We start from the raw sequence: 20,400 nt of genomic DNA on the forward strand, positions 1-20,400 counted from the left end.
GTTTATGGAAGCAGAATTATCATTACAAATTTCCCGAATATAATGGAATATCAATGTGAAGCCAGGATTCCTACACAGAGTCACTCTCGCTTAAACTTAAATCAGCAGGACAAGACATCGGTCCTCGTCGACAGATCTGGACATTTATTTTAACATTTCAAGATAAACTGGGACTATTTGATCATAGATCGAGGAGACTTTGATAGAGAACTCTGTTGTCCGAATGAAGATTGCGCGATTCTTTTACCGAACTTTGTTTCATTGTTGAAACTGTCGTTTTGAATCTATTTTGTACATGTTATCAATTATATATTGCATTTGCATTCTATTACCTCTCCTTATTTCTAGCCCTCGGCAACAATATGCCTCCCTTTATACCTCTCGATCCTTATAATTATCTTTCTTCTCTTGTTCCTCTCTCCATCTATTTCCCTATCACTATGTCTTCTCTATTTTTCTGTTACATATTTCTATGATGTGATTGAGATGTTTTAATCTTTTAATCGATTTTTGTGCATATAGTTGAAACTCAATTCGTTAGCGGCCGCGTAGCCGTTTTCTTGGGAACGTATTTTTGTGTGTTGAGTTTAGTACCCCTCGTTCACTGATATTCTGTTCGGCCTGTCTTGAGATCCGAAGCTGTCATATTGCTGCTAGAGGCATGGTGATGCGTAATCACAATGATCGCGTTTTTTTCGGATCGCGTGCTGCATTTCTGCTGACCAAGAGTGGAAAAAAAAAAAAAAAAAAAAAAAAAAAAAAAAAAAAATTGATACTGTTGAAGCGGCTTTCATTCTGCTGCTTCAGCAAATCTTGACTAAAAAAAGATGTCAGTGTACGAGGCGGTTAATTGTCAATAATTTTACAGCATTTCAGTAGCTTTTGTTTTTGCTATTTGTTGTTTTCAATTCCATATATCTTATTGCAACCTGAACGATTATGTAAATAATTAGGTCTGCTTTGACGTTGTATTTCTAGTATTATATTAGTTCTCCTCGACTTTTCGACAGTTACTTGCGTTGTATTGTAGTAGCCTGTAAAGGATACTTTTTTATGTCTTATATAGATTTTCGTTTTACTTTATAAGGTCGTGGCTTCATGACCCCGAATCTTATGTCAAACTCACCAAAACTTTTGAAAACTAGATTACACTGTACCAAGCGATTAAGACTGTGCTGGTTTCTATCACAATGTTACGTATGGGTAGCCAAACATATATGCCGTTTTGAAATTTACACATGTCGTCTGTTAAAGTGCTAATTAGGCAACTTTTGCAACGTGCTTTTATTTTGACCAAGTTTTCAGATTCAGATTTGATGTTTGCTATCCCTCATTCGCTTCATTACACGATATGTCAGGATTTTTTTCCTTTAAATTCGTTATATACATTGTAGTGCAAATTTTTTTTGGTTTAACATGACTGTAATTCTATTTTTTTTTTATCAATCACTGAGGACAGTGACTTTTTAAGGAGAGGGGGAATAGTGTTACGAATTTAGATATATGTCTGTATCATGTGCATACACTGCATAGTCCATTATTATTTCGCTATAATATTATTGCTTGCTGTGCAAGTCAAACTTGTCCTTCGGTAGATTTACGACGTTGTTTTTCGTCCTCGAGTAATTCTTGCAGTTCGATTGCGTAAGCCCAGGGCCACGCTCGTCTAAGAGAATCTGTCCTCGTCTTACGTAACGGCAAGGACAGATACTCAGTCGCGTGCGGCCTCCGACTGACCCCGAGCGGAGGCCAGACTTTGTCCTCAGTTTGAGGACAGACTCTGCCCTTTAGCTCGAGGTCGGGTTGTGTCCTTGCTGCTACAAAACAGCTCCCTATATAAAGCCAGGGATTCTAAAATCGAGAGACTTCTGACTGACTTCTTGAGACTTCTCCTCGTACTCCTTTCTGCCGTTTTTCGTAATTCACTGAACCTGACTGTATACCAAGTTGTCATTATTTGAAGTAATAAACATCGAATGGAACTGAAACTCACGAATACTCCATTTCTTCTGTTGAATTTATATTGCAAACACGCATGAGCTCGAGTGAGAGAGATATTGAGCGAGAACTGAACGAGAGCAGTCTGAATTAAACACTTGTAATCAAATTTCGTTACAATATTTTCTCGACCAAATATCTCGCTAATTGCAACTGCGGGCTGATGAAGACGCGCAAATTAACTGGTTAATTTGCGATCGGGATAGTTAAAATAGCGGGTTGTTTGGCAAACTCAAGCTGAAAAGGACATGCCTATAGATCAGACACAGTGTAGAATCATCTACATATGATGCTAGACTTACCTGTCCCTTTTGATCTAGTCTTCGACCCCTTCCTGAACCACTGTTTGCTGTTCTGTTAGGCGTCTCTATTCTCTCTGCTCCTTTCCCACTGGGTTTTCGGATCGGACTTGTTAGCCACTTCCTAGTACACAAACAAGAAAAGAAAGCAAACAGATCAATTAAAATAAAATATACAAAATAGATAATCACTTTATTAATCACACTTGAATTAAATTGTATCTTTGAATTAAAATGAAGTTCCTTGTTGAGAATCAACATAGAAAGTCCTGTCTCTCGGTAACTATTCATTCACATATTGAATAGATTGAACAGATTTGACTAAGATAATTTGCAATAGAAACTATTAAAACAGACATCAATAGAAAATTAAACTACTCATACATGCACTGTCACGTGACAAGGATTATGAACAACTTTCAAAGCGGAAGTGAAATCTGTCTAAGCTGAAGTGATACTGTCAGTAGTAACATACATGTACTTTACAGTGTTGTAAACTGATTTAAAGAGAAGGTTGAGTTCTGGGAAGAGGTGAAAAATAATTTGTGAGCATTATCATTGTATTATGGAAGTGTGGAAGAACATCAGATAAAAAATGTTTCCTAAAAAGCATGGCTCTTCAAATCCTTAATATTCTAGATATTGCATGTAACATCATAATAAGCCAGACAGATTTTTATGCTACATGTTCGTGTAGTCCAACAAACATCTTTCAGTGTACAGTGCTTGTAATTTTACCAAGGCTGGGCCAATTCGTTTATCATTTTGATGATTCTAGAAGCTTGCAGTACACACCAATACTTATATGCAAGATAATCAACCTTTTCTGATCGATTCCACAACGTTTATTTCACAATGCAATCGCATGACCAGAACTCAACATTAAAAGCCAGATTAACAAGCACTGTCATTCTAAAAATAGGTGCATCTTTGAATTAAAATGAAGATCCATGCGGAAAATCAACATAAAAAGACCTGTTTATCGGTATCTATTCATTCAAATATTGAATAGATTGAACAGATTTTTACGAAGATAAGTGGCAATAGAAACTGAACAGACATCAATAGAAAATTATGCTCCTCTCACATGACAAGGATCATTAACGACTTTCAAAGCGGAAGTGAAATCTGTCTAAGCTGAAGTGATACTGTCAGTAGGGGTGCGTTTAATCGACACTTTTTCACCCTAGAATCACGGTTTCTAAAGACGTTTAGTTTAAAACGCAATGCGTTCAAGCGATTTTTTCGTCGGTCGTAAAAATAAACGTGTTTGAAAACACAAACATGAAACGCTGAAAAAGATGCGTTTTGTATCATGATTCAAAAGAATCACGGTCGCTAAAATTCGATTGAACGGACGGAGTTCTCAATCATGATTGTATGACGAAGCCTCTTCCGGTTTGGGAAAAACCGCGCGCCCGCTTGCGAATTTTTTTTCCGTACTCGAGAGAGCAAAAATCCCATGTGCGCATGCGCGTGGACTTATGATTTCTCTGCTACTTCCCATACGAAATGTACATGTATTCGCATGTACTGTGCACGATTCGCGTTCTACGAGTAAACGATGGCATAGTAGTCTTCAAACACAGACTCTGATTTGCCAGTTTGACAAATCAATATGCGTATGTGTCGCGATGTGCTTATTCAAGTCTGTGTAGTTGTATGATTCAGACCCAGTAGTGCATATGGAAATACATTGCAACTTGTATAGAATGGTATAGTAGTCTGCAAGCACAGACGCTAATCTGACAGTTTGACAACATACTAGTAGTGTGCTGAGAAGTACTTTATTCAAGTCTGCGTACCTTATGGTGTGTGGGTTTATCATATATAGGCCTACTATCGTTTGTTCAGAGCCAGAAGGGCATTCGTTGTGTTAAGAGTTAACATCCTTCTGGCTCTCAGCAGACCATGATTATAAATAAAAGTAATACAGAGAGTGCGAGCATACTGGAGGGAGAGCTAGAGAGAGAGAAAGAGAGAGAGATAGAGAGAGAGAGAGAGAGAGAGAGAGTGAGAGAGCAGTGGCACAACACAGAAAACTACGAAAACTTGAATAAAAGCACTACTCAATACACAATAGGCCTATATTATTCTGTCAAACTGTCAAAGGAGAGTCTGTGCTTGCATACTACTATGCCACTCTATAAGTTGAGGTGCATTTCCAATACACGCACCAGTAGGGTCTGAATCATAAAACTACTCAGACTTGAATAACACTATTTTGTCAAACTGTCAGATTAGCGTCTGTGCTTGCAGACTACTATACCATGCTATTCAATTTGGGATGCATTTCTGTAAGCACTAAAATGTCTGAATCATACAACTACTCAGACTTGAATACTAGTACTATTGCTACGCACGATATATGCGTAATTGTTTTGTCAAACTGGCAAATCAGAGTCTGTGTTTGAAGACTACTATGCCATCGTTTACTCGTAGAACGCGAATCGTGCACAGTACATGCGAATACATGTACATTTCGTATGGGAAGTAGCAGAGAAATCACAAGTCCACGCGCATGCGCACATGGGGTATTTGCCCTCTCGAGTACGGAAAAAAAATTCGCCGCCCGCTTTGCATGCAATTTGCGTTCACTATACCATCGTGGCCTGTTCCGTTATGTTATTCCTTGTTTTTGTTTTTATCATTCTATCATTTGCTCTTTCTGTCTTTCCTTATGTTATTCTTTGTTTCTTCCTTCTATACTTATGTTATTCTTTGTTTTTTCCTTCTATCACCTTTTCTTATGTAATTCTTTGTTTTAAGCATTCTATCAATTTCTCTTTCTGTCTTTTTTTATGTTATTCTTTGTTTCTTCCTTCTATCATCTTCTCTTATGTTATTCTTTGTTTTTATAATTCTATCACTTTCTCTTATGTTATTCTTTGTTTTAATCATTCTGTTACTTTCTCTTTCTATCTTTCCTTATGTTATTCTTTGATTCTTCCTTCTTTCACCTTCTCTTATGTTATTCTTTGTTTTAATCATTCTATCACTTTCTCTTTCTGTTCTTCCTTATGTCATTCTTTGTTCCTTCCTTTTTTCACATTCTCTTTCTGTCTTTCCTTATGTTATTCTTTGTTTCTTCCTTCTATTTTTATGTTATTCTTTGTTTTTTCCTTCTATTACCTTCTCTTTTGTTATTCTTTGTTTCTTCCTTCTATTCTTATGTTATGCTTTGTTTTTTCCTTCTATCACCTTTTATGTTATTCTTTGTTTTAAGCATTCTATCACTCTCTCTTTCTGTCTTTCTGTCTTTCCTTATGTTATTCTTCGATTCTTCCTTCTTTCACCTTCTCTTATGTTATTCTTTGTTTTAATCATTCTATCGACTTTATCTTTCTGTCTTTCCTTATGTTATTCTTTGTTTCTTCCTTCTATCACCTTCTCATTCTTTGTCTTATTATTGCGATCTATGCTCAAAACAGCAGTCGACAGTCGGCCGTAAACAATTCCAGAAAGCGCGCGCCGAAGTTCCTGGGCCATACTGCGCAGTGTGATGCGCAGTGGTTTGGCTCGCAATGAGCTAGAATCAGCGTTGATGAAAAATCGCTTGAACGCAAACCGCAGTGACCTTGCTTTTTGTAACGGCGTTTTGAATTGTGATTCATGTTTGTGATTCTAGCTTCGAAAATTCGATTGAACGCACCCTAGAAACATACATGTACTTTACAGTGTGGTTAACTGATTTTATAGCCAGATTAACAAGCACAGCCATTCTAAACATGTGTGGATGATATGATCCTACATCCAAGGTAAAATGTCAGGAAAATATCTTATTACGCAATATCAGTAGCTCATCATAACGCTGACATAGTATTTTTATCAGGCATACAAACTACGAATTAAGTAATTGTGCATAACTCATAATATCGTACAAAAATATTAGTTTAATCCCGCTTATATAAATTCTGGATTGATGTAAACTGAAAAGATTTTTGTCAACTGTCTATAGTGGATGTTAGCAACTCCAGTGGTTAGAATTGAAGGAATACATTGGGCCACAATGTTCTTCAAACAGAGTCTCAGCTAAATGCAGAACAGAATTTCATTATGATGCAAGCCTATTGTCACGCAGTGCTCATCAGAGCGTACTGTCCAGTTAATCTAATGAAAGTATTTGACATTTCCACGCAAAAACGAAAGTGAATGCTTTACTGATTTGTGCATATAAAATCTACAAGTAAATGCATGAAAAATGCATGCATCACCACAAAGAAAAAAGTTAATGTTCTCCATTTGTCACATTGATATTCATTTGCCAATATTATTTGTAAGCATTAAAAATGCTGAGTTGATGTCATAAGCTGGGGAAAAAATCTTGAAGGGTGACATGAAGGTTAACATAGACTCCGCAGACTCTTGACAGATCGTAGAAGAAGGCTAGCTATTCCACAGCTTGGGTTCAGAGAAGTAGAAGGCTCTGTCACCCCAAGGTGTGCAACCGAGATTTTCTGTCAGTCGAGCTAGCTGATATATCTCGGATATGGCTCACAATTCAGAGATTCTAATTCCAGTGCAGAGTAAGTACAGAGTAGCACAGACCCAGGCGCGGATCCAGGATTTTCCAATAGGGGGGGCCGTAAATTTGAAAATTGCGCAGACCGTTTTTCCAAGGTCTAGAAGCACCATACCGGTACAATTTTTGACATTTTCATCGGGGGGGGGGGGGGGGGGGGGGGGGGCTATAGCCTCCAGCCCGTGGAAGCTTTGACCTTTCATTAATTATTAGAGAAAGAAGACGATTTGTTGTACCATTCTCGACTCGTATTCCTTGTCTGAATTCAGTTTTCCCCTCCCGCGCAAAGCGCGGAAACTTTGACCTTTTATAGTTTAATGAAATTATTAGAGAAAGAAGATGATTCGTTCTTCCATTATCGACTCTTAATCCTTCTCTGACTTCAGTTTTTCCCCTCCCGCGGAAAGTGCAGAAGCTTAACGTTTCATTAAATTATTAGAGAAAGAAGACTATTCGTTGTACCGTTCTCGAATCTTAATCCTTGTCAGAATTCAGTTTCCCCCTCCCGCGTTTCATAAAATTATAAGAGAAAGAAGACGATTCGTTGTACCGTTCTCGAATCTTAATCCTTGTCTGATTTCAGTTCCCCCCCCTCCCGCGCGAAGCGCGGAAGCTTTGACGTTTCATTAATTTATTAGAGAAAGAAGAGGATTCGTTATAACTTTCTCGACTCTTAATCCTTGTTTGAATGCAGTTTCCCCCCTCTCGCGCGAAGCGTGGAAGCCATGGGCGTCAATCCTTACGTAATTTGTTCAGGGGGGGGGGGGATGAATGAATAGATCATCCCCCTGAACAATAGGTATCAATTACAGATCTACGCCCATGGTGGAAGCTTTGACCTTTCATTCAATTATTAGAGAAAGAAGACGATTCGCTTGTTCTATTCTCGACTCTTAATCCTTGTCTGAATTCAGTTTCCTCCCGCCCGCGTGAAGCGCGGAAGCTTTGCCCTTTTATTAATTATTAGAGAAAGAAGATTTGTTGTACTACTCTCGACTCTTATTACTTGACTGAATTCATCCCCCTCCCGCGCGAAGCACGGAAGCTTTGGCCTTTCATAGTTAAATGAAATTATTAGAGAAAAAGATGATTCGTTGTTCCATTCTCGACTCTTAATCCTTGTCTGAATTCAGTTTTTCCCTCCCGCGCTTTGCGCGGAAGCTTAACGTTTCATTAAATTATTAGAGAAAGAAGATGATACGTTGTTTATGTCATCGAATCATTATCCTTGTCTGAATTGAGTTCCCCCCCCCTCTCCCGCGCGAAGCGCGGAAGCTTTGACATTTCGTTAAATTATTAGAGAAAGAAGACGATTCGTTGTACCATTCTCGACTCTTAATCCTTGTTTGAATTCAGTTCCCCCCCCCCTCTCACGCGAAGCGTGGAAGCTTTGACCTTTCATTCAATAAATATTAGAGAAAGAAGACGATTCGGTGTACCATTCTCGACTCTTAATCCTTGTCTGAATTCAGTTTCCTCCCGCCCGCGTGAAGCGCGGAAGCTTTGCCCTTTTATTAATTATTAGAGAAAGGAGACGATTCGGTGTACCATTCTCGACTCTTAATCCTTGTCTGAAATCAGTTTCTTCCCGCCCGCGTGAAGCGCGGAAGCTTTGCCCTTTCATTAATTATTAGAGAAAGAAGATTTTTTGTACCATTCTCGACTCTTATTACTTGACTGAATTCAGCCCCCCTCCCGCGCGAAGCACGGAAGCTTTGGCCTTTCATAGTTTAAAGGTACTATGTCCCATTTGCAGGCCAAAAAAATGAAAAAGTTAAATTCCAACTGCATTTGATAGATAATACTAATTTAGAAATACCCTTAAAAAGGTGGGGCTTGAAAATGTCTTCAAGTGGGAAAATAACGACTATTAGTTGTCAAATCGACTTTAGGGCTATAGAGCCCGAAAGTAATAGTCTTGATTTTCAGATAATTGTACCGAATGGTCAAAAGTTTTATGCTGCGCAAAGATTCAATCAGTTTAATCTTGGCCATTACAAGAAGTGGGTTATTGATGTAGACAAATGCTCATGTACCCTTAACAACTCTTTTCATGTATGTTATTACCAAAGAAAAAAAAGGCCAGTCAGTCACTCAATAGTGTCTGACAGTGAATTCTAGCAAGTAAACAGGTTTCCTTGCATAATTTGAATATAAGGACACTGCTAACGTTCAATTATTAGAGAAAGAAGACGATTCGTTGTACCGTTCTCGACTTGTCAGAATTTTCAAAAATGTCCTCTTACTGCCCCTACCGCCCCTGGCCACGCGCCTGCTTTAAAGGGAAAATGAAACAATCATGATTGTGATAGCACACAATAGCTTTCTTCTTTATTTTTTCTCTTCTTTTTTCCTTTCTCTTTTCCTTTCTTTTCTCTTCTCCTTTTTTTTTCTCTCTTCTCCTTTCTTTTTTCTCTTCTTTTCTTCCTCTTTTTTTTTTTTTTTTTTTGCGCCGCCAATAGGGGGGGCCGCGGCCGTTTCGGCCCCCCCCTGGATCCGCCACTGCAGACCTACCCTCTTTTATGCAGTGACTCTGTAACATTGCCTCAGATTCTGAAACAAAATCCTGGATTTATTTCATGCTGCAATCGTAATTAATTATAAACCTTTAGGTCAGTCAGGAATCCCATGACGTTCACAAGCGGATCACCTGTCTGATTATCAAGATATTGATGATTGGAAATCAAAATTTCATTTTTTGTTTTCTTATCGGTTTTCATAACACTACAGTCTATTGAGGAAAATGAGTACCGGTATGATAAAACCGGTCAATCAGGATTTTTACTTTTTAGAGGCACTTCATGATCATTTTGAAGCGCAATTTTTTTAGGGTTTCAATATTACACCATATCACAGACACTGATAACATGTATAGCCATGTATCTCAGATTTAACATTGTTAAACGATGCTTGTAATATGGGGTGAAAGTGACTTTATTGCCTAAATAATATTTTGGAGCTGAGCTAACTCGACTCTTCCACACCTGGCGTTCAAGGGACATCCATCAACACGGTAACAAAGACAAGTCACTTGTCACCAAGACATCAAGTTGATATGTCATCAGTGTACCTTATCACAGAGCATTCCACAACACTAGAGGCTTTCATCACGAGTGTTAGCACTGTGATAAAAGATATGAAATGACCCCCTTCTCACTCTCACCAAACTTATCATCCACTTCATACAAAATCTGGACACGATAGTGTGTCTTCAAAGTATCCTTTGCGAATACAATCTGAAATTCATTCTGATACACATACAATTACGGTAACAAATGAATTAGTCATACCCTAACCAAGTTTTTACTATTAAAAAAAAAAATGTAATGAAAAATTGATTTATCCCTTATATTGTTTGTTGAGAATGTCCCATTTGCAGGCCCCCAAAATGAAAAGGTTAAATTCCAACGGCATTTGAAAGATAATACTAATTTAGAACTTCTCTAAAAACGAAAGGGTTTGAAAATGTCTTTTAGTACAAATAGTAGGAAAATAATGCCCATTAGTTGTTGAGTTGACTTTAGTGACTGCAATAATTTTAGTAATAGTCTGATTTTCAGACCCTTGTACCGGATGGTCCTACGTTTTGTGCTGTGCAAAGATTCAATCCGTTTAAAGTCCTGCAGAATTCGATGTTGGCTGCAAATAGGATATAGTACCTCTAAAGCTTACATTTAAACGGAATGAACAGAGGCCCTATTTCAACCGATGCACCTTTCATTCTTAAAGTAAGAAAAACAATGTACAAGGGGTATGAATAATACAGTTGTGAAACTGTAGGTCTACCCAATAAGACTAGAGGTACTAAAGTTACAGTAGAGGTAAGATAAAAATGGCTGCAATAACCTGGAAGTAAGGCTATCCATCGACATATCTTCATGTCATCGGTGCGGTGAGAGTGATATACTGCAGCCATCTTTCAGGTAAACATAAACCATTTGGGGGCTCATGATGGCAAACAATTTACAATCACTGTCACTGAAAATTCCTCTTGCTGATGAAGTCTCTATTTTAAACCCTTCCTATTTCTGGCATCGCATTTTGCATTTTGGTTGTATCACAGCTTAAACCCTTCCATTCCATGGGCAGCAAATGCCTACCAAGAATTAAGCTGGTCTACCATATTAGCTTGGCCTATTATCAAGAAGCTATATATTCCATATGCTAAATGTAGGACCTATGGAAGATAAGCCAAATTAATAATGAAACCCCCAAATTTTATTCTAATAAGTTCTACAATTTTTTTCTCCATAAACCAAGGGTGAGTTAATTGTAAAAAGATTTTTCCCTGGTACGATGATAATTCTCTGGAAGCTTGTAAATGAATGACAGTTTTAGGCTGGTGGTGACATATCACTTGCCACAAGAATAGAAAGGATTCACTTTGAGTTTCCATGAGGAAAATCTCCCAGCAGAGCATCAAGCTTAACATCATCATCATCATTGAGAACTAGTAACATCTATTCTTCTTAATTCATTTTGTATTTCAAACGGACAATATTTTGAAAGGATGAATAAGAAAGTGAAAGTAAAATTGACTTACTTTATACTGCCCTTTCTTTTGGGTCCTCCTTGTAAGTCATTGTTGTTGATTGGTCCTAAACCTCCTCCTCCTCCTCCTCCAGTACCTCCTTCAAGTTCTGTCAATGAAAGTAACAAAGAAATAGACAATTTATTAATATTACAACTTTTATGAAATATCAAACGCAATCTTAATGACTATTTGTAGTTTTTTTTCCTTGCAAGAAAGGGTTGAAGAGCAAGGTTACAGACTAACAATATGAGATACAGCATACCTCATGCCAGCTAAAGCATATTAACAAATATTTTCCCGCTGCTGTGCCGCAGACAATACCAATACGAATCTGGGACATTTTAACCCAATGCTTATTGGAACTGGTTTGGCTACTGTATCAATATCTATGGGAATAAAAGAATCTGACATTCAATGGATGAACAATGATCATCTTACTGCATGTCTCAAACATTCCATGGTATTAATGTAATTCACCAAATCATGTCATCCGTTAAAGGCTTCAGACAAATATTGACACAGTGATGTACATCAGCAATACAGAATGGGTTTGTGCAACATGTCTCAAACATACAAACATAAATAGTTGAGAAACTGAAAGACTCAGAGAAGATATGAATGGAATCCAGGCTGAAAATTCTGGCTGAATTCACAGAGGAATCTACTGTCCTAAATTTAAAAAATACTTCTCCAATACACTCAAAAAGGAAAAGTTGCTGACTAAATTAGTTTACTATTACTATTTCAACATCTTATACAATCACAAAGTTCAGTACTGTAATTCTGATATTTTCGACTATGGTATGTACATAACATAGTGACTGTAATGCAAGGCGCACATTAAAAAAAACATGAAGTGATTACAGCATGTAAATTCACCCCTGAAGAAGCATTTTCACCAGATTTTTTATTTTTCTGTTGATTTAAAAATGATTTGTCTATATAATAAGTCACAGCTGGTGACATATTCTGAACAATCTCTATACTCCTGTGGTAAAACATTTAGTGGTCTAGAGAATCTTACTCTAGAAGTCATGGTATTGTCGAATGGCAAGCTATGTGGATTTCTGTACTAACCTTTACTATACCTTTGCATATAAGGGGTGAAGTTAACATAATGATCTCTATCAGGCCTTTGTGGTTATTTACAGTACTTATCAACTCATCTGGTGTACAGATATCATCTTATACAAGTTGATGGTGTGTTACATATCCACCCTTCATGACAAAGTGTGTTTTACTCTTTCTCAATGTTTCAATATATTTTAACTACCACTTAAATGGGTTAATCTAATCCAGGATCCCAACTTACACAATTTCATTCAAAGGCAAATTAACTACATAAGCTTTGAGATCAGGCTACACCGATGATAGCCAAGTGAAAGAAGTGGTAGAAAGAGAATAAGAAGTAAAAAAAATAGTACAGTCAAACCTGTGTATAGCAACCGCCCAAGGGAAACAGGTTCCTTTCGTACATGTTTCAATGAGAAACTATTTTCAAGGGAAACAAGAAATGTGGTCTTTGTAGACAGGTGGTCACTAAAGCAGGTTTGACTGTATAAGAATAAGTATACGTACATGTGAAAGTAGAAGTAGAAACAGTAAAAGTAGAAATAGAAGAAGTAGAAATAGAAGAAGTAGAAATAGAAGAAGTAGAAATAGAAGAAAAGTTGAAATAGTAAAGGTTGAGAAAGTGGAAGTAGAAAGGGTAGAAGTAAAAAGGGTAGAAGTAAGAAATAGTAGAAGTAGAAACAGTAGAAGTACAAAAAGTAGAAATAGAAGAAAAGTGGAAATAGAAATAAAATAAGTAGAGAAAGTAAATGTAGAAATAGAAGTAGTAAAATAGTAGAAATACAAAAAGAAATAAAAGTAGAATTTTAGAACTAGAAATAGCCATAGAAGTAGAAATAGCAGTAGAAGTCATAGTGCTGGTGATGGTAGTAGTAGTAGTAGCAGCAGTTGTAATAGTAGCAGTAGCAAAACAATAGCAGTACAAAAACAACTCATCAGGTCACACCTTGACTGATTGAAATTGTAAAGAGAGTGCACCTTTATGGCAAATATATAGGCCTACAAAATCCTATTACTACATAGGTTATTGATGAGAAAGTCACAAAGTTAGTCCAATACTAGAGTGAGTGCTGATGCAGGTATTACAATTAATCCTGATACAGACTGCTATGGTGCCCAGGTGCATGGTGGTGATAAAGATAATGTAAATATTACCAGTGTCCAGAGTACCTGGGTAACAAGCTTCCCCAATGAGGGGCGATTCTTCCTTGAGCCTTAAGAGGCAACAGCTTCGTAGCATCCCTAGCATGATGAAGTGATCACGTCTTCTTGATCACGCATGTAACCATTCACACCCACAAGACAACGATAGATAGACCCTATATACAGCCACTCAGTAACTATGCATGCCTGATGCAACAGGTTGAAGAATAATGGAGGAATGGAAAGAGAGAGAGGGAAGTGTCTACTGAAGCAAGAAGAAGCGTAAGTTTCTGCTAGAGCAGATATTCAAATGCATTTGTATGTAAAACAGAAGTGAAGATGGAAAAGCGAGAGTCTCAAATGACAGCCAGATCTGCACAGCAGGGATTGCGAAGGCAGAATCTCTGTCCTCGGTCTATCCTCTGCCTGGGAGATAAAATCACAATACACAAGTGAGTTCGCTCTTGGCGATCTTATGTAAGATGCTATCATCAAGAGAAAGTAAGAGCTTAGTCAAGGGAAGAAAAAAGCCTGTTGCACAACATACAAGAGCGCTGCAATACGGAGGCAAGCAAGAATGAAATATATTACGATCGCAATGCTGGTCTATTGTCTCACGACCAAGCCACTTCACACAGATTTCCATTAATATGGTCATTTGGAGAAAGAAACTGGTTACCATGGCAATTTCCTCTGTCGAAGGCAAGCAAGAAGCCTTAATTTTACTTCAGAGGCAGCAGCAACGCATACGATTTGTTTAATTGATGGCAATTTGATTTCCCCTTCGAGAGATGTTCTGTTTACAGCAGGGAGTATTGGATAATTAGTGCTTCGCTCTGGACAATTAACTCATTTAACGACCTTTCAAGACAGAGTCTTAGTTTTTGTATGACAATGAAGAAAAAGTAGAATCATTTCCAACAAAATGACTTAATAATCCCTGTTTAGTTAGCAAAAATAAGATATCTGGATTAATTATCAAATTGTAATTATTTGTATACAGTTATTATACATATTTATACAGTATAGAAATATAAAATGTATTTTAAATGGATGTAATTATATTGGTAAATCTTTGGATATCTCGCTAGTGTATAAAAATAAATTCAGAATAGCAAGCATATTCCATAATCAAAGAATGTGCAAATTATTAAATAATCTCCAAAAATTATTGAATATTCAAAAGGGCAGTAAATTAGATGATTCAAATAAATACAATTACTTCCTAGTATTTCATAGTGCCGACGACACAAAATTACAAAATTCTATTTGGAAATACACACGCACGTAGACTTTCCCCCTAAAAAAAATACACTCAAAGCGATACAAAGAGTGTATAGCAGATTATGCAACTATATATTATATCGTATAATTACTTACTCAAATGGTCTCGCTTCCACAATACTAGCTGCAATACATAATAGTCCAGACTCAAGAGTACATATGTTCTCGAGAGAAAACCTCAACGAACCAAAGATAAATTTTCCAATGCAGGATGAAACCAAAACCACTCTATACTTCCTGGCTAGGAAATGGTCCAAATAACGACAAATCCACAGATCAGAGAGTTACATCCAGAATGGATTTAATTGGTAACCTTTCTCAAAACCTCTGAAAGAAATATGAGAAGGGCGAATGAAGATAGGAAGGTTGAAATGGACAGAGGTGTATAGCCCTAGCAGTGAAGATATAAGATACATGCAGATCACAACGTTGGTAGACTTGATAAATGGGGAGGATTCGCCAGCCATTGTCATACCGGCATTGTCATACTGGCATCGCCAAACCTCAATCGATGGGTGGACTGTGTAATTTTCGTTGGGCTTTGGACATTCCAGGCATTCTCCTGATTTGGGCTAAGTAAACAAATAAGTCAATACTTGTTATGTAAGCAGAAAAACACCATTCTTGTTGGGCAGGGTATGAGCATGGACTAGTGGTATAAGTAACTTTTAGGGATGCTAAATGCAGTACTTGCAACTAAGTAATCCTACTAAGATTTTACACTTGTATGCTTAAAGAGAAGGTTGAGTTCTGGGAAGAGGTAAAAAATAATTTGTGAGCATTATCATTGTTATTATGCAAGGGTGGAAGAACATCAGACAGATTAAACATGTTCCCTGAAAAGCATGGCTCTTCAAATGCCTTCATATTCTAAATATGACATGAAACATCGTAAAAATCTGGGGTAGGTTTTTTTGCCATGTGCTCGTGTAGTCCCATATACATCATTCTGTGTACAGTGCTTGTAACTTTGCCAAGATTTGGCCAAATTTCTTATCATTTTGATGATTCCAGAACCTTGCAATACACACGAATACTTATATACTAGATGATCAACCTTTTCTGATAGATTCCACACCGTTTCTTTCACAATGCAATCACATACCAGAACTCAACTTTATCTTTAATAGCAAAAGGAATATGCACTATCATTAGTCTTTGAAATACATCTTAGGGTATAAATTTCAAATTCTCTGAGGCCAATGAAATGAGTAACATATTTCAATTCACCATCAATGATATATGTTTTTTTGAAGAAAAGACTTGCAAATACAAAATTCAGTATTGTGATTCAAACACAGGAATTTTCACTTGAATAAAATACAAGTTGTATCTTTAAAAAAATACTGTAAAATATTTGCTTCTGGGTCATGTTGCTTCCTGTAGCAATTTCCGGTGCATGTTGCTTCAAATGATATAACAGTGTAATATCAATTCAAGTCATTAATAACATACTTTTGTTCTTCTGTACTTCAAAGCAGTCTAAGTGTTTTTCCAATTCTCATGAGTAGTCGACAGTAGAGCATATTTTACTCCTTATCTATAAGTGTGTTATTGATGCAATGGCTATACTTGTTATGGTTTTGGAAACCATGTTTTGAAAGAAGCATGAATACCCATGTGTACATGCACATGATGCTGAAACGGTCCTACAAACATATGGGTAATTTCATAAATTAGGGACCCACTTTGTGACATTTTTGGTGTCCCACTTACATAAGGAACCCACATATACTGAGATATATCTTAGCATCTTTAACATTTTTGACTAAAGCTCTGCGGTTTTGATTCTTTTTCTTTTCATCACAAAAAATATTTGCATATAGGCTAAACAGCTACCAAATACATACACACTTATCTACGGTTTCCAAAAGAAACATGCACAGATAATGGGTCGGCCTAACTGATCTATGGTAATGGATAAACAAGGCAGTATATCACTGTGTACAGTCTAACCTGATTCTAGAGACCAGAGTTCCACTTTAAATTAAAGAAAACCATCAATGCATATAGATTAATGAAAAGAATGAAGAAAAAAAGGTAGGGAAAGAGAGAAAGAAAAAAAAAGCTTGGGGCCCCCTGCTATTGACTATAAAGTGAAGTGAGAAATAGGGTAATAAACACCTATTTACAAAGCTGTCTATTCTGTAACCCTATTGTTCAGGTAACAGTTGCCTTAAAATCAGAATGGACAAACTTTTAACCCTCCAGAAAAAGGGATGGGTTGTCAAATCCTCTCTCAGAAAATGTCTGTTAACCTGTTAACTACTGAATTGTATAGGTCATATAGGCTTTAACACAGACACCACCAGGTTCCCATAAGCAAAGGGTTAAGTAGAACCTCAAATAAAGAGCAACCACACCACTATTTCATCTTACCTGATTCAATCCTTTGAGGCTTCCAGAATATGAAGTTAGAGGGTAGAGACATGGAACGTTTCTTTTTCCCGTTCATCTTTCACCTCAATTTGACTTTCCAAGGTGTAAAACACACAAATATCAAGATAAAAGTCTCAAACCGGTCCAAATTTCTTCATCTGCGCTCTTAGATGAAGCTGGTTCTTAATGATTCTTTGAATACACAAAGCTATTATTGGAAACATATGCAAGAAATGAACTGACTCTCATCTCTGATTGAAAAAAAAAAAGAACTTGGAAAAGGTGCAGACGTTGATAAAATATACTCCAAAATCCTTTTTATCCATATTTCCTGGACAAAGCACTCTTAAATTAAATATTTCCGGAGTTCTGCAGAAGACACATACCTAATGAAATCCAAACTTATAAATGAAACCCTGATCAAGAATGTCCATCCTTACAATCCTACTGTCTAAAGATAATAAGTATCTTTGCGGCCGTTTGACCATTGACAGGCAAGGTGACTGCACTTTGGTCCAGCTACAGAGGTACACAAACCCTCTTTTCATGGATGAATGAGTGCTAAAAGGGTATATTAAAACTGCATTAATACAGTCATTACAGTCAGTAGAAGTGTTGTAGTCGAGTGGTTTAAAGCCCATCAATACTAGTGAACAGGAGGGATTAGACTACCCTGCAAGGTCACTGGACAGGTGGTTATCTCATCAAATCAGCTCTCAATTAACATAAGAAAAAGAGGATCATGGGGGACCAAAGGTCACCGATTATGCATCGTTTGTTATATAGAGGGAGCAAGTAGCTAAGTAGTGCAGTGTGGCTTTAAGCACTCGCCCTGAAATTCAAAGGTTGTGGGTTTGATCCGACACGGCACTAACGTTCTTTGGCAAGGTATTATTCTACATTTGCTACTCAATACCCAAGAGAGAAATGGGGACCCTGTAGGATGACACAAGCATTTGGGTTAGTAATGGCCTATGCCCTCACTGTGACCATATGGTAGGAATACTCCCAAGGGAGTGGAGGTGGTGCACATTGGGCGTGAAAGAATCCAATGACCGGGGTAATAATATCTGTAAAGCGATTAGAGACGGTATTCTGTAGAAAGTGCTATATGAATCCAGATTATTATTATTTTGAATACACAGCTATTAACACTCATATGGATACAATGTCACTAAACTATGGTACTTTGGGTAGAGTTCTGATTCTCATAAACATGTATGATTCAAAATTAAAATCTACTAACCATAGAGAGATTGGATGGCCAGTAAACCATGGTTGAATTGTTTTGCAGAGAATCAGCATTACACTTGATTCTCTTGGTTGCACTCTACCATTATGAATATTTCAAAGATACCGTTATGAATATTCCAAAGATACCGTTATGAATATTCCAAAGATACCATTAAGAATATTCCAAAGATACCATTATGAATATTCCAAAGATACCATTAAGAATATTATGAATATTCCAAAGATACCGTTATGAATATTTCTAAGATACTTGCGATGGTGACTGCCTTCAGTAGGAACTAACGCTTAACATTTTTGCTTTACCGATGTGTCCAGGTGGGATGGGGTATGGATAGTAGCTAACATATATGCAATGAGCTTTATATCTTCTTCTTGAAACAGCCAATTCAATTCTGTGTCATTCCACATCAAAAAATGGTTTAAACATGATATAAAATCAAACACAATTTAAAAAAAATATTAACCCATACCTTAAAATGTTAAAAATTATCAATATAATCACTTAACATTGTTATGTTGTTACAAGAAATACATCAAGAGGTTGATAAAGCTGCCCTATGATGCCAAATGAAGCTTTGGAATAATCTTCTTGCAAACCCTGGCTTCGAAGTTGCAATGATTCTTACTGTGTCTATCTGAGGAACTCTGCAGTCATTTCCCAGGTACTGTTTATATTTGACTAAACACCTACTGAACGAGAGCAGGAGGCAAGCAGTACCAGATCAGACTATTTACATTTGCTCATGGCATGTGACCGTTTTGGTTTTTAACTACATTGAACATTAAATCATGGATGCATTGGCAATGGTTCACGATGAAATATAAACATGATTAACATTACTCTCTACACATGTATTGTACATGCATCGACATCTCATGGTGAATTCTTAATCACACATCAGATGAGACAGATTAGAATAGGCTATTGTAGATGATGACTCTGAGTACACTATCCTAGCTATCATTGCCCCTTTTATTGGTAACAACTTCTGTAAGTTCTGGTACAATACACCCACAGTTTTCTTCCGAATCATTGTATTAATCTACGAATTAGATGGATTAAAATAAAGATTTAAAAAAAAAGACTTTTGGAGTTTGGAACAATAAAAAGGAATTCTGACTGTTGGTATAATGGAGTATTTAGGAACACTTGGATTAGAGGCTGGAAAGTATAAAGAATGGGTGGGGTATTGATTTGTGGCTAGATTACTTGGGGAGGATTGGAGGGTCAGATTAACCAAACTGAAGGTCTTTTTCATGGTGCGAGTAAACTATTTAAGAGGCTTTGAGAGATGAGACCCAGTTAGGCTTAATTAATTTTCAATAGTTTATTTTGGGAGTGCATTCAATAGATGACTGCCCCTATTGTAGATGGACAGTGTAGTGTTGAGAAAGGTCAAAACACAGATATTGATCACTACATGATCTGATTGAGTTTTTAAAAATTTTATTATACATCGATTGAAGTCTTCCCTCTTTTTCTTGATCTCTAAAACTTATTCCTTATTCATTTCATCTGTCTTTTCTACATCAATTTCACTCTTTTCTACTTCTTTCCTTTTCCACTTCCCTTTCTCCCCATCCCTCAATATTTTTCACTAAGAAGATTATTTAACTGGCAACGGCTTAAAACATGCATTACACTATTAGAAGTGAAGGCATTCCTTTTCCCCATTACATATTACATAAGTATTTGAGTCTTAGTGATAAATCAATAAGGCGAATTTATAACCATAAAATTATTTCTTGGGGAATATGTCTGAAATTTTTAATTTTTATTTTATTTGAATCAATTAAACATCTTATTCTGAATCAAGGGTACACTCTTTGTTTCTCATTTTCTCATTTATTGCCAACCCCTTTAGTTTAACCTTCCTTATATCACAGACTTGCATAAGCTATTACACTCATCAAAC

At 36.9% G+C, this 20,400-nt stretch overlaps 1 protein-coding gene across 4 annotated transcripts in view; it reads right to left on the bottom strand.

Moving 5' to 3' along the window:
- LOC105446090 (triple functional domain protein-like) overlaps positions 1 to 20,400 on the bottom strand; it is a 72,029-nt gene that overhangs the window by 38,375 nt on the left and 13,254 nt on the right. For 2 of the 4 annotated variants that reach the window (XM_030974166.1, XM_030974169.1), the window contains exons 2-3: positions 11,363 to 11,459; positions 2,301 to 2,421 (exon numbers count right to left, since the gene is read on the bottom strand). In XM_030974166.1, coding sequence (XP_030830026.1) covers positions 2,301 to 2,421; positions 11,363 to 11,459 — 218 coding nt within the window. Of the gene's footprint in view, positions 1 to 2,300; positions 2,422 to 11,362; positions 11,460 to 13,594; positions 13,694 to 17,230; positions 17,604 to 20,400 lie in introns of those variants that run through there. The other 2 variants (XM_030974168.1, XM_030974167.1) reach the window with 2 other exon arrangements.

This window comes from Strongylocentrotus purpuratus, unplaced genomic scaffold, assembly GCF_000002235.5.
Source record: "Strongylocentrotus purpuratus isolate Spur 01 unplaced genomic scaffold, Spur_5.0 spur5_scaffold_7, whole genome shotgun sequence".
NCBI classification, from domain to species: domain Eukaryota; kingdom Metazoa; phylum Echinodermata; class Echinoidea; order Camarodonta; family Strongylocentrotidae; genus Strongylocentrotus; species Strongylocentrotus purpuratus.